Source organism: Dermacentor variabilis, chromosome 1, assembly GCF_050947875.1.
Source record: "Dermacentor variabilis isolate Ectoservices chromosome 1, ASM5094787v1, whole genome shotgun sequence".
NCBI classification, from domain to species: Eukaryota; Metazoa; Arthropoda; class Arachnida; order Ixodida; family Ixodidae; genus Dermacentor; species Dermacentor variabilis.
In genome coordinates, this window is record NC_134568.1 from 49,924,165 (window position 1) to 49,947,878 (window position 23,714).

The window sequence follows — 23,714 nt, forward strand, 5'->3', positions numbered from 1 at the left end:
CCATTTTACCAATAGGCAAACACAGTTTCTCATTTTTGTTTTAAAAAACAGGCTACTAACCGTGCCAAGTGTTACATTAAATAAAATAGACAAGAAAATGTGATCGTTCTGCAAAATTTGAGCAAGAAAGGTGCAGCGGTGAGAGCAAAATCTTTTTTTTAACATGCGCAACCAAATATTTAGGACCCTGTACAATGGTATAGCAAATTTACATATACAATGAAGTCCATTTGTACATACGTCATCCACTCTCTGAGCAAAGAAATTGGCAAATTTTCATCCCACTTATACGTTTGCATTAGCAACTTGAACATCAGTGTAGAAGGTACTAACAGGCCAAACGGATCATAGAAAAAAAGGAGATTAAACCATTTTTTGTGTTCTTCAGCTCCAACAAGGGCTCCAGCACCTTTGCAGTAGATGGTTTTAGTGTGTTCGTTTTAAGGTCATAAGACCGAAAATGCTTCTTTCCCGGTTACAACATCCAATGTTACTTTGCTGCTCTTGAAGTTCTTGTTTAGAGAGGAACTACGAGTTGTCAGGCACATCACAGCATCTTGCAGAATGCCGTAACAGCCTTCCACAAGTTGTCAAGACTCTTCTTTGTTATCCATGTTAATTGCCATGTTGTCCACATAAAAATTATCTTTCAGCCAGTATTAGTCCCCATCCAGGTTAGGTCAGAGGGCAAGCAAGTTTTACTTTCTCAGCTGGTGCTTCATACTGGCAAACATATGGGAAAATAGACAAAAAACTCCAACTCCTATCTTACAAATACAGCACACTAACATGACATCTTGGTTCACCCCGCTTTCTACTATGCTTTCTTTGCTCGCTTCTTACCTTTCTCACACCTTCCCTCCCCTTCAGCACATAGCTGTTAGTGCTAAATTTGCATGCACCATGCAGACAGATATGTGGCTGGTTGAATAGCTGCGTTTTTCCACTGCAACGGAGCAGACAACACGGTCTCAACTTTTTATGCCAAACATAGATTGGAATCATTTTCCTTAAGGCAGGTCAAGCGCACAGTGAAACGGCCGGCGGAAAGAAGACACGCCGTCCGTGTCGTTGTGCGCTTTGTGTCTTTGTGCGATGCCACGTACCAACTAGCTCGGATCCAGACCCTTGTTCATTGTATAGATTGGAAATTGCAGAGCTCACGACCGAGAAATTCGATCAGGATCGGGCTTGACCGCGATCGAAAGTGCGCCGTGTGACACCCGTATCAGATGCACATCTGATAGGGGTGTCACACGGTGCACTTTTGATCGCGGTCAAGCCCGATCCTGATTGACTCCACTGCGCAAGCAGCACGGGGGAGCCAATCACAGTCGATAATTTCGATCCGGATCGGGCTTAATAGCGATCAAAAGTGGTCGTGTGACATCGGTATTAGAGTTCGGTGCATACCGAATATCTGGTCAAAAGTACTGATAACACTGCGGAAGGTTTCAAGACATATGCGCGCGTGCGCGTGGTACACGTCTTAAGCCTGGGATACATGGAGCGGACTTTCACGGCGAACATTGCCCGGTACAAATAGACGCGGCGGGACGACGCCGACAGTTTGAACAAGTTCCCACTTTCCTGACAAACCGTTCGCCTAAAAATAAAAACTGTCAATAACTTTGTGGTAACTCTTATACACCTAAAAACAAGATTACCCCGACTTAGTTTCTCAAAAGAAAGTATACCATGTTTACAAATGATTTCAGCTAGGTCCCAATGGTTCGCCGGGAAAATGACATGCCTGTAAAACGACGTCGCGAACACGAAAGGAACATCTCACCAACGCTGGCTCCACACGTCAAGACGCCAAGTCAAGGTCACGCTTTCGTTTTCGATAAGACCGCAGCACAGATATGTTCAGAAAATATCAAAAACTATCGTTACGTTTGACGGGCTGAATCGGCGCTCCCTTGAACGCGAAATAGGCCTCGAACGTTGATCAGCGAAACCGCCACGCAGCACGTAACGCCCGCGTGGTCGGCACACTTGGGTAGTGATAACAGATAAAAGCTTAAGATGGAGAGTGCAGTTTAGGAGGTGACGCCAGTCACGGGCACTTCACTTCGTCAAACTCCTTAAACTGCTGTCACCAAGGGCTGCCGCGCTACGACTTGGCAAGCGCGTGCGTCGGCTCTGCGGCCGTCCGTCCGCATGACCACGGGAGGGTCCAGTTGGAGAAACTGAAAAAAAAAAGGGGGGGTGGGGGATAAGAACAGATGCGGATTTATGTATTTGAACATGGGCGGGAAGGGTATTTTTGCCCGTTTAGCCGAAGGCGGGCCTACGCGCAGCTTGTGCGACCGTGGATTGGCGATCGTGTGATCTGCCGGCTCCGCTCCGTGGCGTGGCATAAACAGCGGATCGCGCGGCGGTTATGAGCGTGGAACGGTTATGAAACGCCGACTCTTGATTTGTTGCCATGCAGGAAGCCAATGTTCTTGTGGGTGGCCATGCTGGCTACGGAAACACTTTAATTATGCGTTGGATTGGTTCTAACCATCGCGTTCGCTCGCGGTGAACTGTTTGAGACTTCAAATAAATAAATAAATAAAAAATAACATAAATAACGCTCATATTATATTTGAAAATATGTGAATTCTTGCGTTATATACGTAACACTTGCATAAAACACAATTACATGTAGCGACGCTAAAGGTGGAAGTCTTCTGAGAAAAGTTTAAAGTTGAAACAAATCACACAACATGTATATGTTTCACGCAAGACATACAAATGAGACACTCAAAACTACACATAGCTGCTGCAGTTAATATTCAACGTATATATGCCAGCACCCTCAAGAAACATTGAAGTACTCTCATTACTGCATGCTGGACAGCTTTTGATGGCCTTGGGCCCCACACTTTGGAAAGTGAAAAAGGCTATTGTGAATCAAGTAAATGGAGTTCGTGTTCAAGGCACTGTCAATGTGTAATGAACTTGGGACAGTCAAGTAGTCAGCATGTCGAAGAGGACACATGCTCAATTCGGAAGAATATGTGCATGGTCTAAGCAGTTCTAAGGTGCAGACAATGCAAGATGTGGTTGATCGGTCATGAAAGCCGAGGATCAAGCTGTTACTCAAGACATGGATAAACTTTTTGCTTTCTCTCTGAACAAACACACAGTTGTCTCTTGAGGCATCATGAGATGTGCAGTGTGTCAGGTTGGTGCATGGGAATAAAGTGAGTTTCCAAACTGCCGAAGCACTTTTGCTAATACCATTCGCCATTTAATTTCCTCAGGTTCCAAAGTGACTTGGAATGCACTGGAATACCATTGTTTTAACCCTGTAGCTTCAGCAAGTTCTTTCAGGAGTGTGTAGGTCACAGGCACGTCTGTTTATCCTGGAGTGAGATTGCCAATACCAAGGAGTCGCCAAAGAATCAATCTGTGAAGACGACTCATTTTTGTTGGGTTCTTCCATAGCTTGACAAAGCGTCATTAAAATGGCTACAAGTTTCAATGGTGACGATAGGTATATGTTCCATTCTTGAAACTCGGGGATGACAATTATGTTTCTTCCTATGGTGAAGAAGAATCACATGAAGTTTTGGCACCTGTCAAGTAGGTGATGCGAGGCCAATTACATCTCTGCAATGGCTGGGACTTCATTTTTATTGCTAAGGCCTTCTATTGGTGTTTCAGTTATTGGTAGTTCCAGAAGCCAGGAAGGCTAGCTCAAATCTGGATGTCAGAAAGCAGACATTGGAAGCAGCAGAGCATACTGTCGGGGCACACCATGTGTATGTGTTTCGGGAGGACTCGTTCTAGAAACGAGCGGGGCTGAACAGTGATGGCCGATAGAGACTTCTCTACATAACAAATCACATTAAAGGGGGGTTCTTGCGCCTGTATGTGCTAGTGTCAATGAACTGGATGTTGCTTGTGGAACTCCTAGACACATGCGCAGACTGGGTGCTTGTAAGAGCTGAAGTCAATGGAGGGAAGTACGAGAATATATGTTGCGAAGGACTGGCACAGAATGTGCAATCTTTTGTTGGGTGAATGTGCAGTGGAGATGAAGTAGTGGTAGTTCCACCCCACTTCATGCCTGCAATCTGATGGCCTGCAATGCTATGGAGAACATTTATGGTGGCCTTCAAGAGCAGATGCATGTTGGGTCCACTTAAGATTTTTGAGATTTAAGAGTTTTTTTGTAGGGTCTAGAGTCGCACCAAGAAAACAATGCTTGTGCACCACTTCAATGCACTGGCTCTCTCTCTCTCTTGTGAACAAGAAGGTACAATTGTGCCCCACTACTGAAGAACATAGACTTGACTTTATCACTCAATACGCAACAGCTTATGTTGTTCGTACATTTGTTCATTACATCATCACTCATCAGCATTGCACATCATGTGCCTGCCATTTGCAACACTGACATCAGTGCTCTTGTGGCTTGCTAGTTTTATTACTTATGTACACTTTTTATTATGCTGGCTACAGCTGTCACTGCCCCAGAACTCGGGCAAGAGTATGGTCTCTTTTTACTGAAATTTAATTTTAAACAGACAAGCGCAGTGTATACATCACATGCTGACAGTCGTATTGCACCACTGTGCACCATGAGAACAGCTGAAATTCCAAAATGAATACAGCATACTCCACTCCCAGTTGGAGAGAGACGGTCACACGCACAAATGCCTTTACTTAAAATGCACTCCCTGCAATGTCGCTCAACATGACGTGCGACTTCAGCAAACCATTTAATGTGAAATGTGAAATGCCACCACTGCAAGTGCACCACTCAGCAAAAAACTACCACTAACAGAAAAAAAAAAATGGCGATGTGGTCCCTCGGCTCTGGTATGAGAAGAGGCACTCGCCACCGATGTTTGTTCACTAGGGTGAGCGGACTTGTCATAATATTGTAGTTGCTAAAGTGCGGGGGCCCTTTTTTATTCCATCACGTGTTATGTCCACGGAATTGCGCTAATCAGTGCTTAGCACGTGTTGCGGGGATGCACAGCAACAATGTGTCATTATGCATTGGTCTGTGGCCGCTAAAGCAGCTGCAAACCAATGAATAATGACACGTTGACACTAAAAAATGTTATCGATCTGGGTGGCACAGCCAAAAGAATCTTATTTATTGATAGTGCCGCACCTGAAGCTCCACATTACAGTTTGTGGATTTCATGGTGCTCACTGCCGACTCTTTCCAAGCTTTTGTGCAAGTGGATGCATGTGTGTTACTTTCATTTCTCTTACCCTTTGGCGTTTTGTTATATAATGAAACTGTAGTAGCATGCCAAATCTTTTGCTCGGCTAACCTCACCACTTATAATTAAAATTTCTCTCACCAGGGCATACGTATTTTCACTACTGGTTGATACTACCATTTCTTTGTGATACACTGTTGGAATACCATGAGAAGCCCCAACCAACAAAGACACCAAGAAAACATAGGGGAAATTACTTGTACTCACTAAATGTATTAAAGAAATAATTTAATGACAATGAAAGTGGATGAAAAAACAACTTGCCGCAGGTGGGGAACGATCCCACGTCTTCCCATTACATGTGCGATTGTTGTGCCAAGTTGTTTTTTCATCCACTTTCATTGCCATTAATTTATGATTTCTATAATTCAATTAGTAAGTACAAGTAATTTACCCTATGTTTTCCTTGGTGTCCTTGTTTGTTGGCTTCTCATCATATGATTAATAAATATCGGGCCCCTCAGTTAACCGCCTTTCTTCTCACCGTTGGAATATGCAAGTTATGTACATGGTGAGAGTGAATAAAGTATGATTGCAGTGTGTCGTCAAGAAACTTTCTCTAGGCTAGTGGTCTGGCATAATGCAGCACCAACATTACGAGCACATTAGCTCGCAGGGCCCAAATGCAATATATATCTTTTTGCTCACTACTGTATCTGTCTTGGGATGTAACAGGTTACTCTGACAATTCTTCCACGTGAATGCAAGGAAGACAAGGACAAAATGTTGTTTCATTTGTTTTTAATCATTACAGCACTCCTCCAGCCATGAACTCAATGAAAAATGCAACATTCTTTTTCATTACGTCTGCAAACCTATCTGCTCAGTTCTCTCATTTTCCAAAGCTGCCCACTCATGGTACACTTCAAAAAAAAAAAAAAAGAGAGAGAGAGAGAGAGAGAACAGTTGATACAAACATATAGCATCAAAGTGAACACATCAATCTTTGAAAATGGGATATGCAACAGACAGACTTGTGATCATGACAACATGTGCAAGTACACATTCCATTTTTGTCAAAAATTGCACACAACCTCTAGAAACAAACGAGAAATAGCAGGCATAGTGGTTACAGTTCTTTCTCATTCTATTTCTTTGTTTTGAAAGGAAAAAATAATGATACCTAATGCACGTGACCTCAGGCAGAATTCATTGCACATAGCTAAAATGCAAACATGCACTCCCGTGTCTGCCCTACTAGGAACAACAAAGTAAGAGCGCATCACTTCTGACAGCAGTGTCTCTAAAGAAAAGTTTTGATTTTTAGACTGGACAGTTACTGGACAGTTGATGGGTGATGTAACAACCACACAAGACATCTCAATCTTGCCAAGAAATGCTCAGACATGTTGCAACACTAAGAAACAGTGAGCTCTTGCACGCACATCATTGCTAAAAATGACTCAATCGCCCAATCATGTAAACACATAAAACCTAAAAACACTTTTCGCCCCCAAACACTATTACGTTACTGGTACAAAACATTTAAAAAATCCTAATATCAAGCCAAATAAAGAAACATGGGTCTTATTAATTCAGAGGATTTTATTCCATTTATGGAAACAATATCCAGATATAGGTATATGTTATTATGCAGGCACACAGAACATTTGTGTTTTGATTGCACAATGCAAATTAGCAAAAATACAAGACTGATGTGTGCCTTTCTTTTTTTGATTTCACTGAGAAAACTCTTCAGACTAGTGGTCCAATCACCATGCAGCACTGGAGATGCAGCAGAACAAATAAACATCTAGTGATCTGTCACTATAGTTGAAGGGTGAAATGGTGTCAAAGTACTTGAGAACATTATTTCCTTTTTGCCCATTATGTACCTGTATGGGAGATACTAACATTGTGTCCTTTACTGAGAGCCGGTCAAAATTACAAGCTTGGCTTGTGCAAGCACAAGCTTTTTTTTCTAACTTACTATGCTTCTTGACTTATACATTTTAATGATGTGCAAATATTGATGCCAGAAGGTGCCAAGGTAAAGCAGATGCCCATTTGTACCTCTTAATTTCAAGCAACAACATCATAAAGTCAGTCTCCTTCCCAAGAGTACATTAGTCTGTCAGCCCATGGTACCCATACTTTCTTGTCAGAGGACAGAATTTTGTAAGCAAAATTTCCAGACAGCATGCACATATCCTTGACATAAAATGTGCTGTCTACTGGTCAATGTCAACTGACTACTAGGTGAATTGCATCATTGATGTTAACTGTGTTTGAAAAGTGAAGAACTTATAGTCTATACATCAAATGTTTATTACCCCCCAAAATAAGCAACTGTTTATCACACCCCTCTTGCAGTCTGCTATTTTCTTGACACCTGTCTAACTGTTGTTCAAAATGTCTCAATTGTGCGCCTATTGCAGCACCATGGTTACATGTAGCAGATGGTTAAATCATTAGCACTAACATACACATATTATTTGACGCATACGCTACCAACACAGTGTACCAATCAGGAATTTGTCGCTCAACTAACAAACAGGAATGAAACATAATTTCATGATTTCATTGTGATATGTTCAAGCTACAATGGCGGACGTGGTCATTAGCTCAGTTTGTCTTTTTAAACACAGTATGGTATCAAAGGGTGCAAGGCCTTGTCACATGGCACCTACATTTCATAGGCATGCTCAATAAAATGCCACTCGGCAACACTCATTAACACATAAATTAAAAGCTTGTAAACATACCACTAAAATGAATGAGTGTAATAGCTAGAAAAAAAAATTGACAAAGAATAGAAAGCACTGTGACACAGCTTACCACCCACACTGATCCTTGAAAATACAAAATCAATGACATAAACTGTCACAAGTCAAGAAAAATATATATATTTTTGGTACAAGAATGCAGCCTTCTCCAAGTTTACCTTTCTCTGAGCATGAACTTGCAAACGTCTCTCGCCTCACAGCTGAGATCAAAAACAGGTGAAGGTGACTGTTTACAATGAGGTTGGCAAGGAAAAAAATGATTCTGTTCCAGACAGTTTTAACACTATGCTGACTCTTGACGCGCTGAAACGAGACTGGAGAGTTGAAAGAAAACTGCACAATTATAGTGGAGAGCCTTCACAGTGACAAGGATATAATATATACATGGCCCCGCTAACACTTTCTTTTCATCTCAAGGTGTGGGGAAGGGAAAGAATACTGCATCTGTGTAGTATGAAACAAAACCCCCTCCCCCCAATGTTGGCACATATCGTTACGCTTCTCTCTCCGGCATGGCATATGAGTAAACAAGACAGGCAGAAGGCGCAATGTTGATCACTGTACAGGCGGGAGTATATCCAGCTCCCTGCGTCCTGTCCGTCTCGTGTAGGAGCTATTTACAAGGAAGGGGAGAGGAATTCACATTGGAACGTCTCTCTCTACAGCAGGCCACAGGAGAGGCAGCAGGTGTTACAGCAAACACAGCCCAACAGCAAGCAGCTACCACTACAGGGTAAGACAGCACCCTGCTGCTAACAGTTCTCTCAAGGTGATGACACAGTTTCTTTAGGTTGGATGCTATCAATTAAAATACACAGCCATTAGAATTCTTGATCCCTTGTCCCTTCACAGTGTCACCTTCCTCTCTTTGTTCCTTTGCACCGCCCATGTATGACACAGAGCTTGTAGGGCCGCCCCCATTTCTTTTCCAATAACAGATACAACACCCGTAAAAGCATTCCTCACATGTCCAGTAGTGCAAAGCGAGATTTAAATGTGAGCCATTAGCTGCCCACCGCTCATATGGGCACATCCATGCCTCTCTTTTTTTTTTTGGTAACAGTACAAACCATATAAATACACTTTACATGATGTCACAAATAGCCCGTGTACAAATGGGTGAATCATGGCTGTTTCGTGTACAAGGCACAGCTGTTTATATTTGGGAGGACTTCGAACAATTTTGATATCAAACACTTCACGGGGAAACCTAGAAATGCCCGAGGACCATTTAATACGAAACATTTATTTTTTGACCAAAACAACTTGCTTGATATCAATTTTAGTAAGACTTGAAGAAAGAGCTTCTAAATTGTGCAACAAATATGTGAATATAATTTTTCTTTCTTCTATTTGCTGAATCGAGATTAAAAAAAAAGAAAGGAGCCCTTGTAGGACATGATTCTCGACACTGTAATTGAAAGTGGTTCCAGTAGCCCCGTTTACATGAATGAGACAGTGGCGCATCGCATTTCCAAGCGCATTTGGGAAAGGCGATGCGACGCCGTTTACATGTAGCGCCTTAACTCTAGCGAGAACGTAGCGCCACATGGTGTCGTATAAGGGAAGTGCAACCGACTTCCGGTGTAACTGGTTTCCGGTAGTAGGCCAAGTGCACGTTGGTGGTTGAGTGCCGAGAAATAGACAGTTTTAGTTTAGCGTACGCAACTTATAGCGTACGCTATACGCTATAGTGTAGCGGACGCAAAGCCGCACACGTGTTTTGCAGCTGTAATTGGCCAGCGAGATCTTCGGATCTCGGAGGCCATATGCTGTCGTTGCGGCTATTTTCCGACTCTAGCGATAGGTAGTGCCGACATCTCGAATGTTTCTTTCGTTAGGCTTCGACTCGTTCGAAACGAGAAGCGATCTCGAAAACACCACAAGGGTATCCATAATACTCTGTCGTCGAAGCGGCCTGAGACTAAGCGAAAGCCGTTTACACAATCATTTGCTGCGAACGAAGCGCATTTTACAAAAGCAACGCCAAATTCAATTCGAAGCAGGCAGCCCGGACCGCCGCCATGTTGATGGCTAATTCCTTCCCATCATTCCTAATGCGACGATCCTGCGTTTACATGCTCCGCGAGAGTCGACTCGCACCCGTAAATCTACCCTCGCCTGGCGCATTAATGCGATGCGCCTTCCTAGCACATTACTGCTGTTTACATGAATGAGATGCGCTAGAAATGCGATGCGATGCGACACTGTCGCATTCATGTAAACGCGGCTAGTGGTAGCACATAGCTTCACCAATAACATGGATGTAGGCTAAAGCTTAGCTTATCACAAACCAGTCAACTTCTACATAGTACTTAATCTCAGTGGGACCAAGAAGTCTGATGAAATAATAAATATGAACATACCAAAAGAAATATGGGAAAATGCATAGTTGTTGGTCAGGCCCTGTAACGTGATGAAGTTAAGTTAAATATCAAATTTAACAGGAGTCTATCACGTATTGCTGACAACTAAAGTTTATTAAACATGACAGCCGTGAAAAAAAAAATGCATCCTTGTGGCTAATGCGCGTCTTTTGAAGTTGAAAAACACCGTATAGTATGCTTTTGTGTGCAAGCACCACACTGTACTTTTTCAATTCACAGCCTGTGTGGCACAGGTGAATGAAAGTTAACATTTTTAGGCGACTCCCATTTCTGGAAAACTTTTGCAATTGGGTACACAGTTTTCACATAGTTCCCTCATCAAATAATAGCTCAAACCCTGCTGTCGAGCAGTGTGACTGGAATCTGAGAAGTTAATGCATAGCAGCCAAGACAGCAAGTAGCCACTGATACAGGCGAAATCCCCATTCAACAATGTAGCAGCTCAAGGAAAAAAAATTTCCAGCAGGAGACTCATAGCCAAATGTTATTGGTGACCACCAGCAGCTATCATTTCAAAAGCACACAAATACTTGTTTCCTCACTCATAAGAAGCTTTAGCTCAGACTCTTGTTATCATAGAAATGATAGTTTCTGTCAAATGTCAAGGCAACAAAAAGGTGCTATTCATCAGCTTTATGTCCCCATGCCTTCATGATCACCATAGCCACTTGCTACCTCTTCCGAAGACTGCTCACTGCGTATCTCCTCAAGCAAGTCCCACAGAGGGCACACAAGTGTGCCTTTCATGTGCCATCTTAATCTTGTACAGTGCATTTATACGATTCCACAGTCAAAGGGAAATGACCCTTCATAAGCTGCCCTCACGGCACTACTTTTGCAGAAATGTGGGCCACTGAAGCAGCTTCCTGGTCATGATGACATAAAGCCGCACAGTGAACAAGTAAGGATCATGAATCGGGTTCAAGTCAGTGAGGGCAGAGACATCACAAGGCCAATGGCAAGTGTCTATGTACCAATGCACCTTCGCAGCACAAGATTTCATTCCTACTGCTATGGTGACTGCAAGCTAAGCAACTCGTGAGCTCTTGGGTGTACACGTGACACAACCTGTGGTCAACGGGTATCTCAGTCATCGGGAACTAAGCACTGTTCAGTTGCAGACACCCATCCCCAAGGCTCGCATTACACCAGCCAGTGCACTGTCTGCAAGTGCTCTCAAAGAGTCTGCGAGGAGTGGAAAAGGAGTCCTGTGCACATGTGCAAGTAGGGAGCCACCCAGCTGGTGCACTGTCCTCGGGGCACAACACAAGGCCCCACTGGCAACTCTTGCTACGTGACTGTCAGTAGGGGCAAGGAAGATGGGGTGGTTGAGGAATCTGTGGATGGAGGCGTCAGTATGTCAACAGGGTCATCGGGCTCCCTCTTGACGAGTGGTTGGCCAGTCAGGTGGTGCACACTGAGAGGGTGGTGCTTGTTGAGGCTGTAGCAGTCGGCACGTCGCACAGGTGGCCCTGGGCTTGGCTCGGGGGTTCCCAGGCTGGTGCAGGGGCTGCCCGTGCTTGTTGTGGTGGTTGTATCACCACCCCCATGGCTTGTGTGCGACTCGGGCGTTGGTGCCTCCACCGAACCTATGTTGTCTTCACTCTCATTTGCATTGCCATCAAGCCCCTCTTGGTACCTGATGCATTTCTTCTTTCGGCTGGGCAGACACAAACACAAAGCTCACATGTTAAGGACAACTGCACAGGTAAGGACATACACCAACTGCCAAAATCAGGGAAATAAGCAACTCTGGTTCAATTAAAAAAGCAAGAAAAGAAAGACAGAACAAGAAAGGTGGTACATACACTTATCTTTACAAGAGAATATGGAAAGCATTAAGGCAAAGGGTATTGTCGCTTTAGTTTAGTCTGCATATTCCCAAATTATGTCGTACTGCTGAGAAAATTTCTTGTTTACAAATTTTTATGCAACAAGGGTGAGGAAATTGGAGAAAGAAAGAGGCTGTATGTAATGAATGTTGTGCTACTTCTGTCACCCATACTCAGCAATGTATGTGTCCTGTCAACATGATGCATGCATCAAACCCAAAAGTTGTTTTCGGGCATGCTTTTACACCCTATCTTGAGTGGTGTCACATTTTGCAGAGGATGTCATTATAAGCAGCAGCATTTTACTTGGCTTTCTTTAATGAAATGAGTTGGATTCTAGAGATCAATGGCATTACTACGCAAATGACGACTACATGGCACATTCCAAACCACATTACATTTTGCTGTGAAGTACTCTTCAACAAAAATAATGATGTAGCATATATACACAACAGCTTCAACTATGGTCCCGTTTTTGAATCTTTAACATGGTTGCAATCATTCACGCATCCAGGATTTTTTTTCGGGAGGGGGGCCAACCCAAGGTAACTTTCTTTGCAAATGAGAGGGGGGGGGAGGTAGCTTTACTAGTACAAATGTGAATCATGCCCACTATTCACCATGAAGACGCATAAACCTGCAAAAGAGAATTGAAATAAGGTGTACCTCACAGGTACACCTGTGAGATACACCTCTCCTTTACTTGGCAAACAAGGAACCACATCAAATGGAGTTGCGCATGACAGAAGCGCAGGAAGAACGCTGCCAAGCACAAGTAAACAAGCAAAAGTATAAAATAAAGATTTCTAGTAGCGTTTGTTGATTTAGCGCTGGAAGAATTATAGAGAACTATATATGACTGCGGAACAATCACAGTTCTTCTGCATCCCTCATTTACTGCTCTACCAATGTAAGTGCCAAAACCGATTTGGGAAGTTGCATGATGATGCGTGGTTGCCAGTCCCGTACAACCGCGTAGAGCACAGGACGCTGCGGTTCTAGATGTACTGCGCCCACCGCGGAAGGTTAGAAAAACGCTCACATTAGCACAGCAGAGAAGTGCCTACGTCAGGCGGCTCGACTGATAATTGCAGAAGTGCGATTCAAAACACACGCAATTATTTTGCACTTCTGGCGGCATTTTCTCTACTTTCTTTTTATATAAAGAGATGTTCATCCATAAATATTTTCCCAAACAACGGTTAAATTTGTTAATTTTCACTTTTCCTTCCTGTATGGCTCTTCGCCTTGGCTCTCTCCCTTAGCAGGTCGCTTAATTTCTCAACTACTTGCAACACTTCTTTCCAGGTGCCAATTTTGCACGAAAAGTGCTGTACAATTAGTGAAAAGCCAGACGACGTAATGGGTGACAATCATATTGCTTATGGCTTTAATGGTTATTGCAGGGTCTTATGATGGACGCTGTTTCACATTATCTTATTTTCCACCTTATCTAACCAATATCGCGTGTATATGCTTCCGAGCATCTGCCAGCATGGCGGCGAGCTGCCACTCGAGGAAATAATAAAGCAAAAGGAAAAGTTTAACGAAACTGGCGATTTCTCTAACTGCCACTCGTTCCAAGAGCATACAGACCAGCTGACTACGTACCGAATCCCTTTCTTGGTTCCTGGATCAGTCTAAACAAAGAAGCTTGAACTAACAAAGCAACAGCGATGCGCGTCATCACTTAATAGATGCTGACAACTGAACTCATCTCAATAATTGCGCGGTCACCGAGTCAATGAGAAAACTGGCCTTCACACTCCAGGAGATGCCAATAACTACCGCCATCCAAAAGGAGTGAAAAATTGACAATTCCACTCTGTGAAGATGGAATGGCAGCGAGAGCTGACGACAGCCAAAGCTCTCAAACGAAAAGCAAAGTGCTTCACCTCCGCCGCGGGTCAGCCCGATGGTAGTGCAATGCCGGGCCGATCCGCGGCGGAGGTGAAGCAGGCATTAAGCACTCCCCATACGTGGGCCAATCCCGAAGATAGTGCGATACCAGGCCCACCCGCAGTGGAGGTGAAGCAGGCGTTAAGCACTCCCCATACGTGGGCCCATCCCGAAGATTTCGAAGGGCGTGTTACAGGTTCCCAAACCCACAGGGGTATGTGCCATTTAGCTAGGACCCTTTTTGCACTATCACCAGGATCAGCCCACATTATGATTCTTTCTGTAGACGGATGGCGAAAAAACCATGATGTAGGGTTAGTCATAAACAGGTCTCACTGTAAAAGGCAGCGAAATGTTAGCCACCGAATAGATTGATTTGTCAGCGCTTTAGGAATGTGTGTGAGGAGTAGTGGTGTGGGCGGGGAAGGGGGTATGCCGCTTAATTTCGGGAGGGGGGGGGGGAGGCCTGGGTACGTGCCTGGTTGCAAGAGCAGCTAGTCAATAAGCAGCATTTTGCTTTACTCTTCCAAAAAATCCTGGAAGGCTTTCTAATAGTCCTGACAATTATGTTGCACTTGGTGGAGAATTTTGCTGTCACCATAGCATACTATAGCAGCTGTGGAAGCACACTACTGGTGTCACTAACTTAAATGCCATCGCACACTATCCATTCTTGCTTTTCCAAAAAGGTGAATTGAAAAGATGGGTGCAAAGTCTGCATTCTTGAAATTAAACGTCCAGCAATTTCATCTGGCTAAGACAACTGAACTTTGACAATAGGGAAAGCAAGGGCGTTACAAACACACACACACAAACAAATAAAATTTAAACAGCACAGACTACCATATTACAAATAAATGCACTTTCTAATCACAAGGGTTGAGGATTGGGCGAGTTGGTATTGCATTTTAAAACTGGTACAGCCCCCAACACGGAAAGGAAGAAACAAGCCGAACCGAGCAGAAGAATCTTCTGGCCGGCTCGGCTTGTTTCTTCCTTTCCATGTTGCGCTGTACCAGTTTTAGAATGCTTTTTCTGGTTTTGGCTTTCACTTGACGCCTACAAGTGACAGAGAAACACATTCTTACCGACATGGTTTGCACCAATCACTCTGCTGGTCCAAGCCAAACCTTGCTCGGCACTTCTTGGGATTGTTTAGATCTGCAACCGAACATGTTCAAGGACACTGTAGGTTCAACATTATGGAATTGCCACATTACTGCCAACCTATGCATACAGAGTTTCAGAAAATGCACACTAAATGACTGCTGTATGAAATGCAACTCTTTTTGTCAGCACCAAACAGGCATCATGCGGAAAATTATATGTTCTGCTCAAAGCAACTAATAACAGAAACCAAATGCCAAAAAATGTCATGTCATATGTTACAATATGTGATACAGTGCATAACTCACAAGCACTTGAAAAGCAGCAGCAAAGTTGTGACATGCAAATTGGATTTACCAGTTTCTTAACACAAGAGGGACAGATATACTCAGTTAAGAGAGAAAATTGAGTATGACGCTTTTTTTATTCCTCATTAATTCTTTCACAGCATAAAGTAAAAAAAAAATTAATGCTGCACCAGAAACACGACTATTTGGACATTCATATGTGCAACAAAACAGTGATGCAGGATTGTATGCCACTAGTGCAGTATAATAAAAGCAAACAGCAATGTTAAATAGGTGCAGAAAGAGTTATTTAGCTTAGCCTTGTTGTAGCCAGTCTCACAGATGCGTCAAAAGATAAAAGATGGAGGTATTCAGACAAACCGAGCAATTCATATAGGATTCATAAAGAATAATCCAAATATAGTGAATGGCCATAGAAAAAGAAAACAAATGCAGTACAGTGGAATTTCTGGCAAGATATGGCTGCAGATGACAACACAGAAGAGTGTTTTCAAATTTGCCTGATCGTGCAGTACAGAGTTGGCCAAGCAGGCAGTTATGAATTGACACATGCAGGGGAACACAGAAGCAACCCACATGCGGTAAAGCAAAAGCGTAAGCAGGAGGCTTACTGCAAGGACCAAAACTAAAAGGAGGAAAGTTTTCAGCAAAATCTTACTTACACTGCCATTGACCTAGCCACAGCTGCATGTCAGAAGTGTAACAAACGAACGAGCCATTCAGTGAAAGGAGCCCTGGCGTGTGGTTCATGCAGAGTCAAGTCACAATTAAAAAAGAGAAGAGATGAGAGACTAGTGCGGAATGTGCGAAAGAAGAAAGCAGCAAGACACACGCAAGTGTAAAACTTCACACAAGCATACATACACATAAGGACACACTGCTAAATCATAAACCAAGCAAAGAAGAGACTCATGGCCACCATGAATTGAAGAAGATGAAAATATAGAAGCAATAGTGTGCCGAAAGTGGCAAGGACCTTGTGAGAAAATGAAATTTCAAAACAAACACATAGGGGCCAAGTGCAAGGGACTTTTGCAGTGAGAAATAAATCGCAGCTAAAAACACCTTCTGTGAAATCATATAAACAGAGGGTATACTTTTCAGTCCAAAATAATGAACTAGTCAAATGGCAAGGCAAAGACAACAAAAAAGTAAAAATTTACGACACATGATGCCATGTCCGATCCATTTAAACAAGAAATAGACTATAACATCAACAGAATGGGCTCCACATTCATGAAAATTTCAGTCAAGCATTCACAAATACTTCTCTAAAGACCAACACATACTGGCTGTCCCAACTAAACGTTGCCAAGAATGCAGTGCTCACTGTATGTTGGGCATTGTCTATGCTAGTCACGAGTATTTTTCTTGTTGTGCACAAATAATTGTGTATTTAGTTCATTTTTAGTCGACTTAAACGATAACTAGTTCGTGCAAAAGTTGTAGAGGATGTTGAGAAATTACAGATAACAGCGTTTAAATCAACCAAAGCCTTATGCGATTCTTTTTCTGGTAAAGAAAGAAAATATTTTTAAAAATTCTAACTTTAGAAAGTACCACGTGGCAATGCATCCATGTGCCAGTGACAGCAGCAGTCTCAAACATAGACCTCCCCATTTGGTGTGCTATCCATCTCGTGTACATTCAAAACCAGGGCTTAGCGCTTGAGAAGGAACGAAAATGTATGCCAGAAAGCGCCAACGTGTCAGGAAAAAATCACGGCCGCTAGATCCCAGTGCGATAAGCTAAGCCCATATTTTAAGAGACGTTCGAGAGCACTGCAATCCCCGGTACATGGATGCATTGTGACCTAGTATTTTAAAATTTTCACTGGCTCTCTTCTTCAGTCACAAAAGAAGGTCTACACAGGACCTAGGCTGCTTAATTTGAACATTGTTATTAGTCATTTCTCGACATCCTCTACAACCTGTGCACTGACTCCTTATCGATTAAATAAGTGCTTCAGAAGTTAGCCAATCAAACTTAAGTATAATTTCTACACAATGAAAAAAATACTCATGACTGGCAGGGACAATGCTCGTCAACATACAGTGAGAGCTGTTCATATAAAGACCTGTCATTTTTTATTTGTTTGCTACATTTAGTTGGACAGTCAATATATCAGCATACTCACTCATTATTAAGCTGTACTAGGCAACCTCACATGGCAAATAGATTTAAGCTCAGTAACACATCAGTCAGATAGCACAAACCTGAACGGCAAGCTAACCACAAAAGTGCACATTTTCTTTTGTTAGTGCACTGTCACTTTACTGGGCTTTTCAAAGTCAATTGAGTTAATTCAGTGACACAGTTACTGTAATTGTACACACTGCTAGCACTGCTACTTAAGCAGACGTATATGCAATCAAGTTCAACGCAGGCTTCACTATGCCACACTGCCTAACATGCTGCCATGCCCATGTTGCCAACTGTCAATAACAGAGCATAGGGTATTTGGTTCACTGTGCTTGTGAGAATTACATGAAAAAGTAAAGAATGAGACTCGAAACGAACTATAGTGCCCGCAATGTCCCAAGCGTCTGTCTTTATGTAACCTTTGCTTTTTCACTTAATTCCCATAAGCACAGTGAAGGTTGAAACATTTTTCTGACTACATCAGGGTTTCCACGTTCACTTAAATTAACACAGACATTTTCAGAATGATCTATATTACCATATTGATGTTGCATTAAATACAAGGCATTACCTTCAAGTGAGCTAAGATTTAGTCAGTTAAAAAAAAAAGTCAATTGTGTTAAAGAAAAGTGAACATGCCACCATGCATAACAATTGAGTTCAACTAATGACAGAAACAATGTGTAATATTGTAACCAACTTTGAATATAGTTTACCTGAAGCAATTTTTACTCTTAGACATTTAGATTGAAATTACTTCATTAGTTCATGATTGCAGCAGGCTGGAGATACCCTATGAAAATAAAGATACCCTAAGAAAATAAAAGTACCCAAAATTGTTTGTCATAAGTGATGGTAACCAGTACTAAGTGTGTATGTACATGTGGGTGCAAAAAAGAATATTTTCAGGTTCTTCTTTTAAAAAAAATGTTCACATGAGCAATTATAGTATTGCTTAAAGTGAAGCTTTCTTTGCATGTTCACCCCACTTAGCAAGTTCTGGCTGCTGTCTTGCATGACAGGCCATTCAAAGAGACAGTGCAAACTGGTCCCAGAGATAGAGTGCAAACAGAGGTGGCCCGGGTACACGGGTGATGCAATCTTAAGCTGTCAAATTTAAAGAATCTATCCAGCATCCAGGTTCTAAGTAAACCTTGTAACAAAGCAAAGCTTTCTTTGAGCCTTCCCACCACTTTACAGGTGCTGGCTTCTGCTGTGCAATGGAAGCTACGGTAACGTGCAACAAACACTTGCATAGGGAAGGCAGACCATGTACTTTAACGAAGCACATACTCAGTGTGGAGTAGACAGGGGCTCGGAAGAAGTGTCGAGTGGAATGGGGAATATTTTCAATACGCAGCTAAGTGCAGTTTAGAACACGAGCACATGCTAGTTCGTAAACTCAAAATGCAGCAGTGTCGATACGCGAGTGCACAGCAGCAGTGTCGATACGCGAGTGCACACTTCCTTGTAAATGCCAAGCCGAGCGTCGTCAATATGCAGTGACGAGACAGCAGCGAAATGGAACTGTGTTGTTTACAGGTGCAAACAAGTGACGAAACAGTTCGCATAGGAGGAGTTCCGATTCGGTGCGCAGTGTGTGTACGATAGACTAGTTTCAGTCAAACATGTCTGCAGTGTTCCGAGTGCCACAAGTTCGTGTTGAGCAAGGCATTTCTCTGTGAAACACGTCCAATTACATCTGCTATATAATTGCAAATGGTCAGTAAACATGAACATGTGTTCCTCACAAGCATAAAAGAAAATTTCGCTTAGACGGATTCCAATAGCACGTGAGACCTACATAAGTTTTTTGTTTTTCTTCTCTTTTTTTCTTTTTTCGCTAGCCCACTTATGACTTTGGTTTAAATATTAACTTTATTTTTTTTGTACTTCATGTCTGTATGCTCTGTAGATAAATAAGTAAAGATCAAATTGCCATTAGGGCAAATAAATATACATATACACAGCTTCTCACTTTCAGCAAGAGAAACGTTCGTGATGATGAGAACCATGGCAGTATTAGAACACCTTACAGCTTTCATTGAACTTCTACTCTAACTCCACCCCTTTTTTTTTTACACCTTGTAGTGACCATTTTTTATGCCACAATGATGAACATGCTCCAAATTTCAATGCTCTTCCTCTTGTTTAGCATTTGTGAAAGAGGGCACACCCACAATGTTCGTATCAATGGTGTTCATCATTAAAAATGTGTGGTGTTTACGCCAAATGGCAACTGGGAGCAGAACACTCTTTTTGACGCCACACACGTAAGAACAAAAGATCAAGCCAGTACTAGAAGCTTTTAAGACCAACTTACCTCCATCCTGACTCTTGTCCTTCTTGCGCTTCTTCTTTTTGCTGTTGATAGCATAATTGTCCCTCGCCGTCCAACCTGGGTAAAGCTGCATGTGGATCTGCCGCTCCTTGCGTGCCATTTCATAGTACTTGGACTGCTCCTCTCGGGAAAGGCTGTGCCACTGGAAAAGAAAAGAGGGGGGGGGAATAGAAAAGACATGAATGCGAGGGCCAAATACACCAGCAAAGCTGTATAAATGTACACCTTGTGGCAAAAAAGTAAAGGCTAGCTGGCTGTTGCCAGCAACTCCCAGCTAGCCTTTACTTTTATCCAATATGGTGTGCCTTCATAGGGGATATGGGAGTCCAAAAATAGTTTTTTTTTTCTGTTAAAAAAAAAAAAACCTGGGTTGTATATTTGGTGATAATGTTTTGACAATGAATAGAATGTTCAACATTATATTTTCAAAATAACTGAAAGCTGGGCAAGTTGGCAATTATCCCTCTTAAAATTGGATGCTGCAGTTCTACCATGAATTTTATTTTCACATGTAATAAATCCAAGGCAATTTTATAACCAGAAGACTGAAAAATTATTCAAGTGGAGGCATGGCAGCTGCAGGGGCTTCATTTTTTTTTTTTTTTATTTATGCTAGACTGATGAGGCTCACAACCATGTTTTGCCCAGATGGCAAGCTTTCCTGGTGTAAGCACAAGCAAGCACTAGCTCTAGTTGGGTTGACAGCACCTTATTCTAGAATTTTTATGAGTGCTCAGGCAACAGCCATGCTTCCTACATATGAGCGGCTGGCAGACGTAGAGCAGTCGTCTCACAGTGCTCATGACAAAACCCAATATGTGGCCAAGTGCCATTTTGTTGCTGTCTCAAAATAAAATTTGCTTCACAAACTGTTTTGAAGGTAGCTACTTCTATAGCCATCCTATGGTTCAACAAGGTCCACAAAGGCTTTGAGGAGGTTCTACGGAAGCTGGGCATCCTTCTAACTCAGGAGTTGATCATTCTGAGCAACCAAAAATACCAGAGTATGATCAACAGAATGTCTGGAAAAAAAAAAAAGATAGCTGAAGCTAAATCTCATTGTTGCAGTGCAGCAAAGAAATCCTGCCTGGAAAGGAAGAAACTTGCAAGGGTTCTAAAGGTACCACCTATACAGTAAGAGATTTTTGAGGTTTTATATACTTGAAACACTGTGTGCAGCATTCTGGCCAAATTTCATGCAAATTCATCATCTGCAATATAATAAGCATGCTAAGATCCTTAACTTTCATTTTTCTGTTTTTATGATTTTAGGGTGTTCCTAACGCTTGTGCACAAAAAATTGTACCTCAGCCAAATTGGGCATGCAAGGACGTTTAGAATGCAATGAACCAGGTCCTACTGCAATCCACAGCAATTTCAGTCATGTGCATCATAGGAAACTACTCATCAATGGTCTCGATAATGATAATTGCAATTAATTTTTTTTCTTGAAGTAATAAATCTAAAAGAAAATTATTTTTGACCTTATATGTAATCTGTCGCCTATAAGGTAACACTCTCCTAAGCTGAGTATGAAACCCATGCCTTGTACAAGAGACTATACATTTTACACTTCTAAGGGCCACAGAACAATAACCAGATAATATATTGCAAAGCTAAATACATATTCAAAAATAGGAGGTTAATCTCTATATTCTGCATAAATTTCATCCAGAAATAATTATTAACTGAAATGACTCTATGAGGAGCATCTTCCCTTAGCAAGTTACGAAACCATTATGAAAGTGCTGGCACAATAAAAATCCTCTGTTGGCAATTGAGCCAATCAGTTGCAAGCCCAGATTAGTTACGAAAATGACCAAAATGCCCAGGGAGCTCTCATTAGAAAGGTCTATACCATTGCATGGTGCTAGCCTTAAAGCAATTACAGCACGTGACGAACAAGGAAAAAAAAAAAACTGCACATACTACATGATTGATATGAGAAATGCTTGTCATGGTAAGTTTTTCCAAATGAGAAATGGCTGCTGGTATACATAAGGCCACCAATACACTTTTTTTTTAACGCTAGCAGAATTTTAAAATATCACCAGTGGCATATTGCATAATCTACTCACTCGGCTGGATTACACGAAGAGGACATTACTTGCACAAAAAACAAAATACATATTACTAATTAAAAAAATTTTACAAATCAACTGATTACTTTAGTACACAGACTGGTTGTGATTTACTAATCGAAGCCAGGGATCTAACACATAAGATCTGTTTTGAATTAATTTTTAAAATAAGAATAGTTTTGAGGTAAGTGCTCTCAAACTTCAATGAAAACATATTGTTCAATTTGCTTTTTTTTAGGGAAAAACTTTTTATGTATTGTAGTTCAAAAATAACTGGGACACCAATGAATTTTTCACACACTTTGGGAACCCATATCTTGAAACTCGTGTCATCCATCGAAATTGTTCCAAGTGGATATGACTAGCTAACTCGCCAGCTACAATTTGTAAATGGCTGCATGTGCCATAAAGTAATTGGCATAAAATCATTAGCAAATATTGGTAATTAGTTGATTATGGACTCAGATTTAGTGTGCAAATAAAGTCCACCTCAAGAAGTAGAATTATGCTACAAACCATAGCCGATATTTAAAAATTCTATTAATAAAAACACCCTGTATAAAGAGAGAATACAAGCTGTTAAATTTTATTGTTTTCAAGTAATTCGCGTAGTCGTGACAAGTTACAAGCGGACACTGACCACGAAAGTTTATAAAGAGAAAGGCGTTCCGAACATCTTTTATAAGCTTTCGTGGTCGGTGTCCGCTTTTAACTGTTGTCATGTATATTCCCGACCAGATCGGTTTCCATCCAATTCTTGATTTCAATTTGTGTAGTCATAATTCTCATACTGCTGCAGTTGGCAATACCTTGATTTTCACACAAGGAGAAAACTTAAAAGAGCAGTAGGGGTACCAAATTATCGATGCAAGAGATTCTTTAGGAGAGTTAGGTATCCTTGCAATGCTAAAAAAAATTGGACACTAATTATGCTTAAGAAAAACACTATTACTAAATAAATGAAATGTTGCCACATCTCCTACAGCTCATTACACATAAATCTATAAATTGTTCAGAAGGGGCTACATCATCGTGTCTACTTACTGCACTGCAGTTAATTTGAATGGCTATTTGGTTTTAATTTGGTGGCCTTGTGCATGGCACCTGCCTGAAACTATGACAAGCACCCAGTGAAGCTGTTTTTTTACGATTTCAGTAGAAATTAACTAGGACGCTGCACTGTTACTTTAGAAAGGAAAAAAAAAGGAAAGTGAAAATTAGCGCACCCTTCTCCCAAGAATCTGGTTGATGGCTGCACTCTCCTTGAGGGTGCACTCAGCGACTACCTTGGCACGCATTTCCTTCATGTACAGCATGAAGGCATTGAGGGGCTTCTTGACATGGTTAGTCGGCTTTTGGGGCTTCTTCTCTGTGCCATTATGCTGCTGCTGCTGTGGCTGGTGCGGTTGGCTGCTGCTGCTGCTGCCATTGCTAGGTGGGTGGCCCGATGGCTGGCTGGGAGTTGGCCCGCCACCATGACCATTGAGACCCGACACGCCATTCACCAGGTCGCCACGGGAGCTCGGCCGACCCTGGTTGCACTTGGAGTCCAGCGGGTGGTACATGGCTAGTGGGTGCCTGGGAAATGCAGGGGCCACACTGCATTGATAGCAGCAGCAGGCCCAGACCCCCGCTGTAGAGCTACAATGCTACACAA

At 42.1% G+C, this 23,714-nt stretch overlaps 2 protein-coding genes across 10 annotated transcripts in view; both read right to left on the reverse strand.

Annotated features, from left to right (window-relative positions):
* LOC142577530 (mitochondrial amidoxime-reducing component 1-like) overlaps nt 1-2,171 on the reverse strand; it is a 54,829-nt gene extending 52,658 nt beyond the window's left edge. For 5 of the 7 annotated variants that reach the window (XM_075687105.1, XM_075687111.1, XM_075687109.1 and 2 more), the window contains exon 1: nt 1,793-2,171. The gene's annotated coding sequence lies outside the window, so the exon portion shown is untranslated. The remainder of the gene's footprint in view (nt 1-1,792) is intronic. The other 2 variants (XM_075687107.1, XM_075687108.1) reach the window with 2 other exon arrangements.
* Nucleotides 2,172-5,965: 3,794 nt separating this feature from the next.
* The window catches only part of pan (transcription factor pangolin), a 248,732-nt gene continuing 230,983 nt past the window's right edge, over nt 5,966-23,714 (reverse strand). For 2 of the 3 annotated variants that reach the window (XM_075687115.1, XM_075687112.1), the window contains 4 exons: nt 23,284-23,656; nt 19,959-20,118; nt 15,167-15,239; nt 5,966-12,007 (listed from right to left, as the gene is read on the reverse strand). In XM_075687115.1, coding sequence (XP_075543230.1) covers nt 11,638-12,007; nt 15,167-15,239; nt 19,959-20,118; nt 23,284-23,656 — 976 coding nt within the window. In that variant the 3' untranslated portion in view covers nt 5,966-11,637. The remainder of the gene's footprint in view (nt 12,008-15,166; nt 15,240-19,958; nt 20,119-23,283; nt 23,657-23,714) is intronic. The other variant, XM_075687113.1, reaches the window with a different exon arrangement.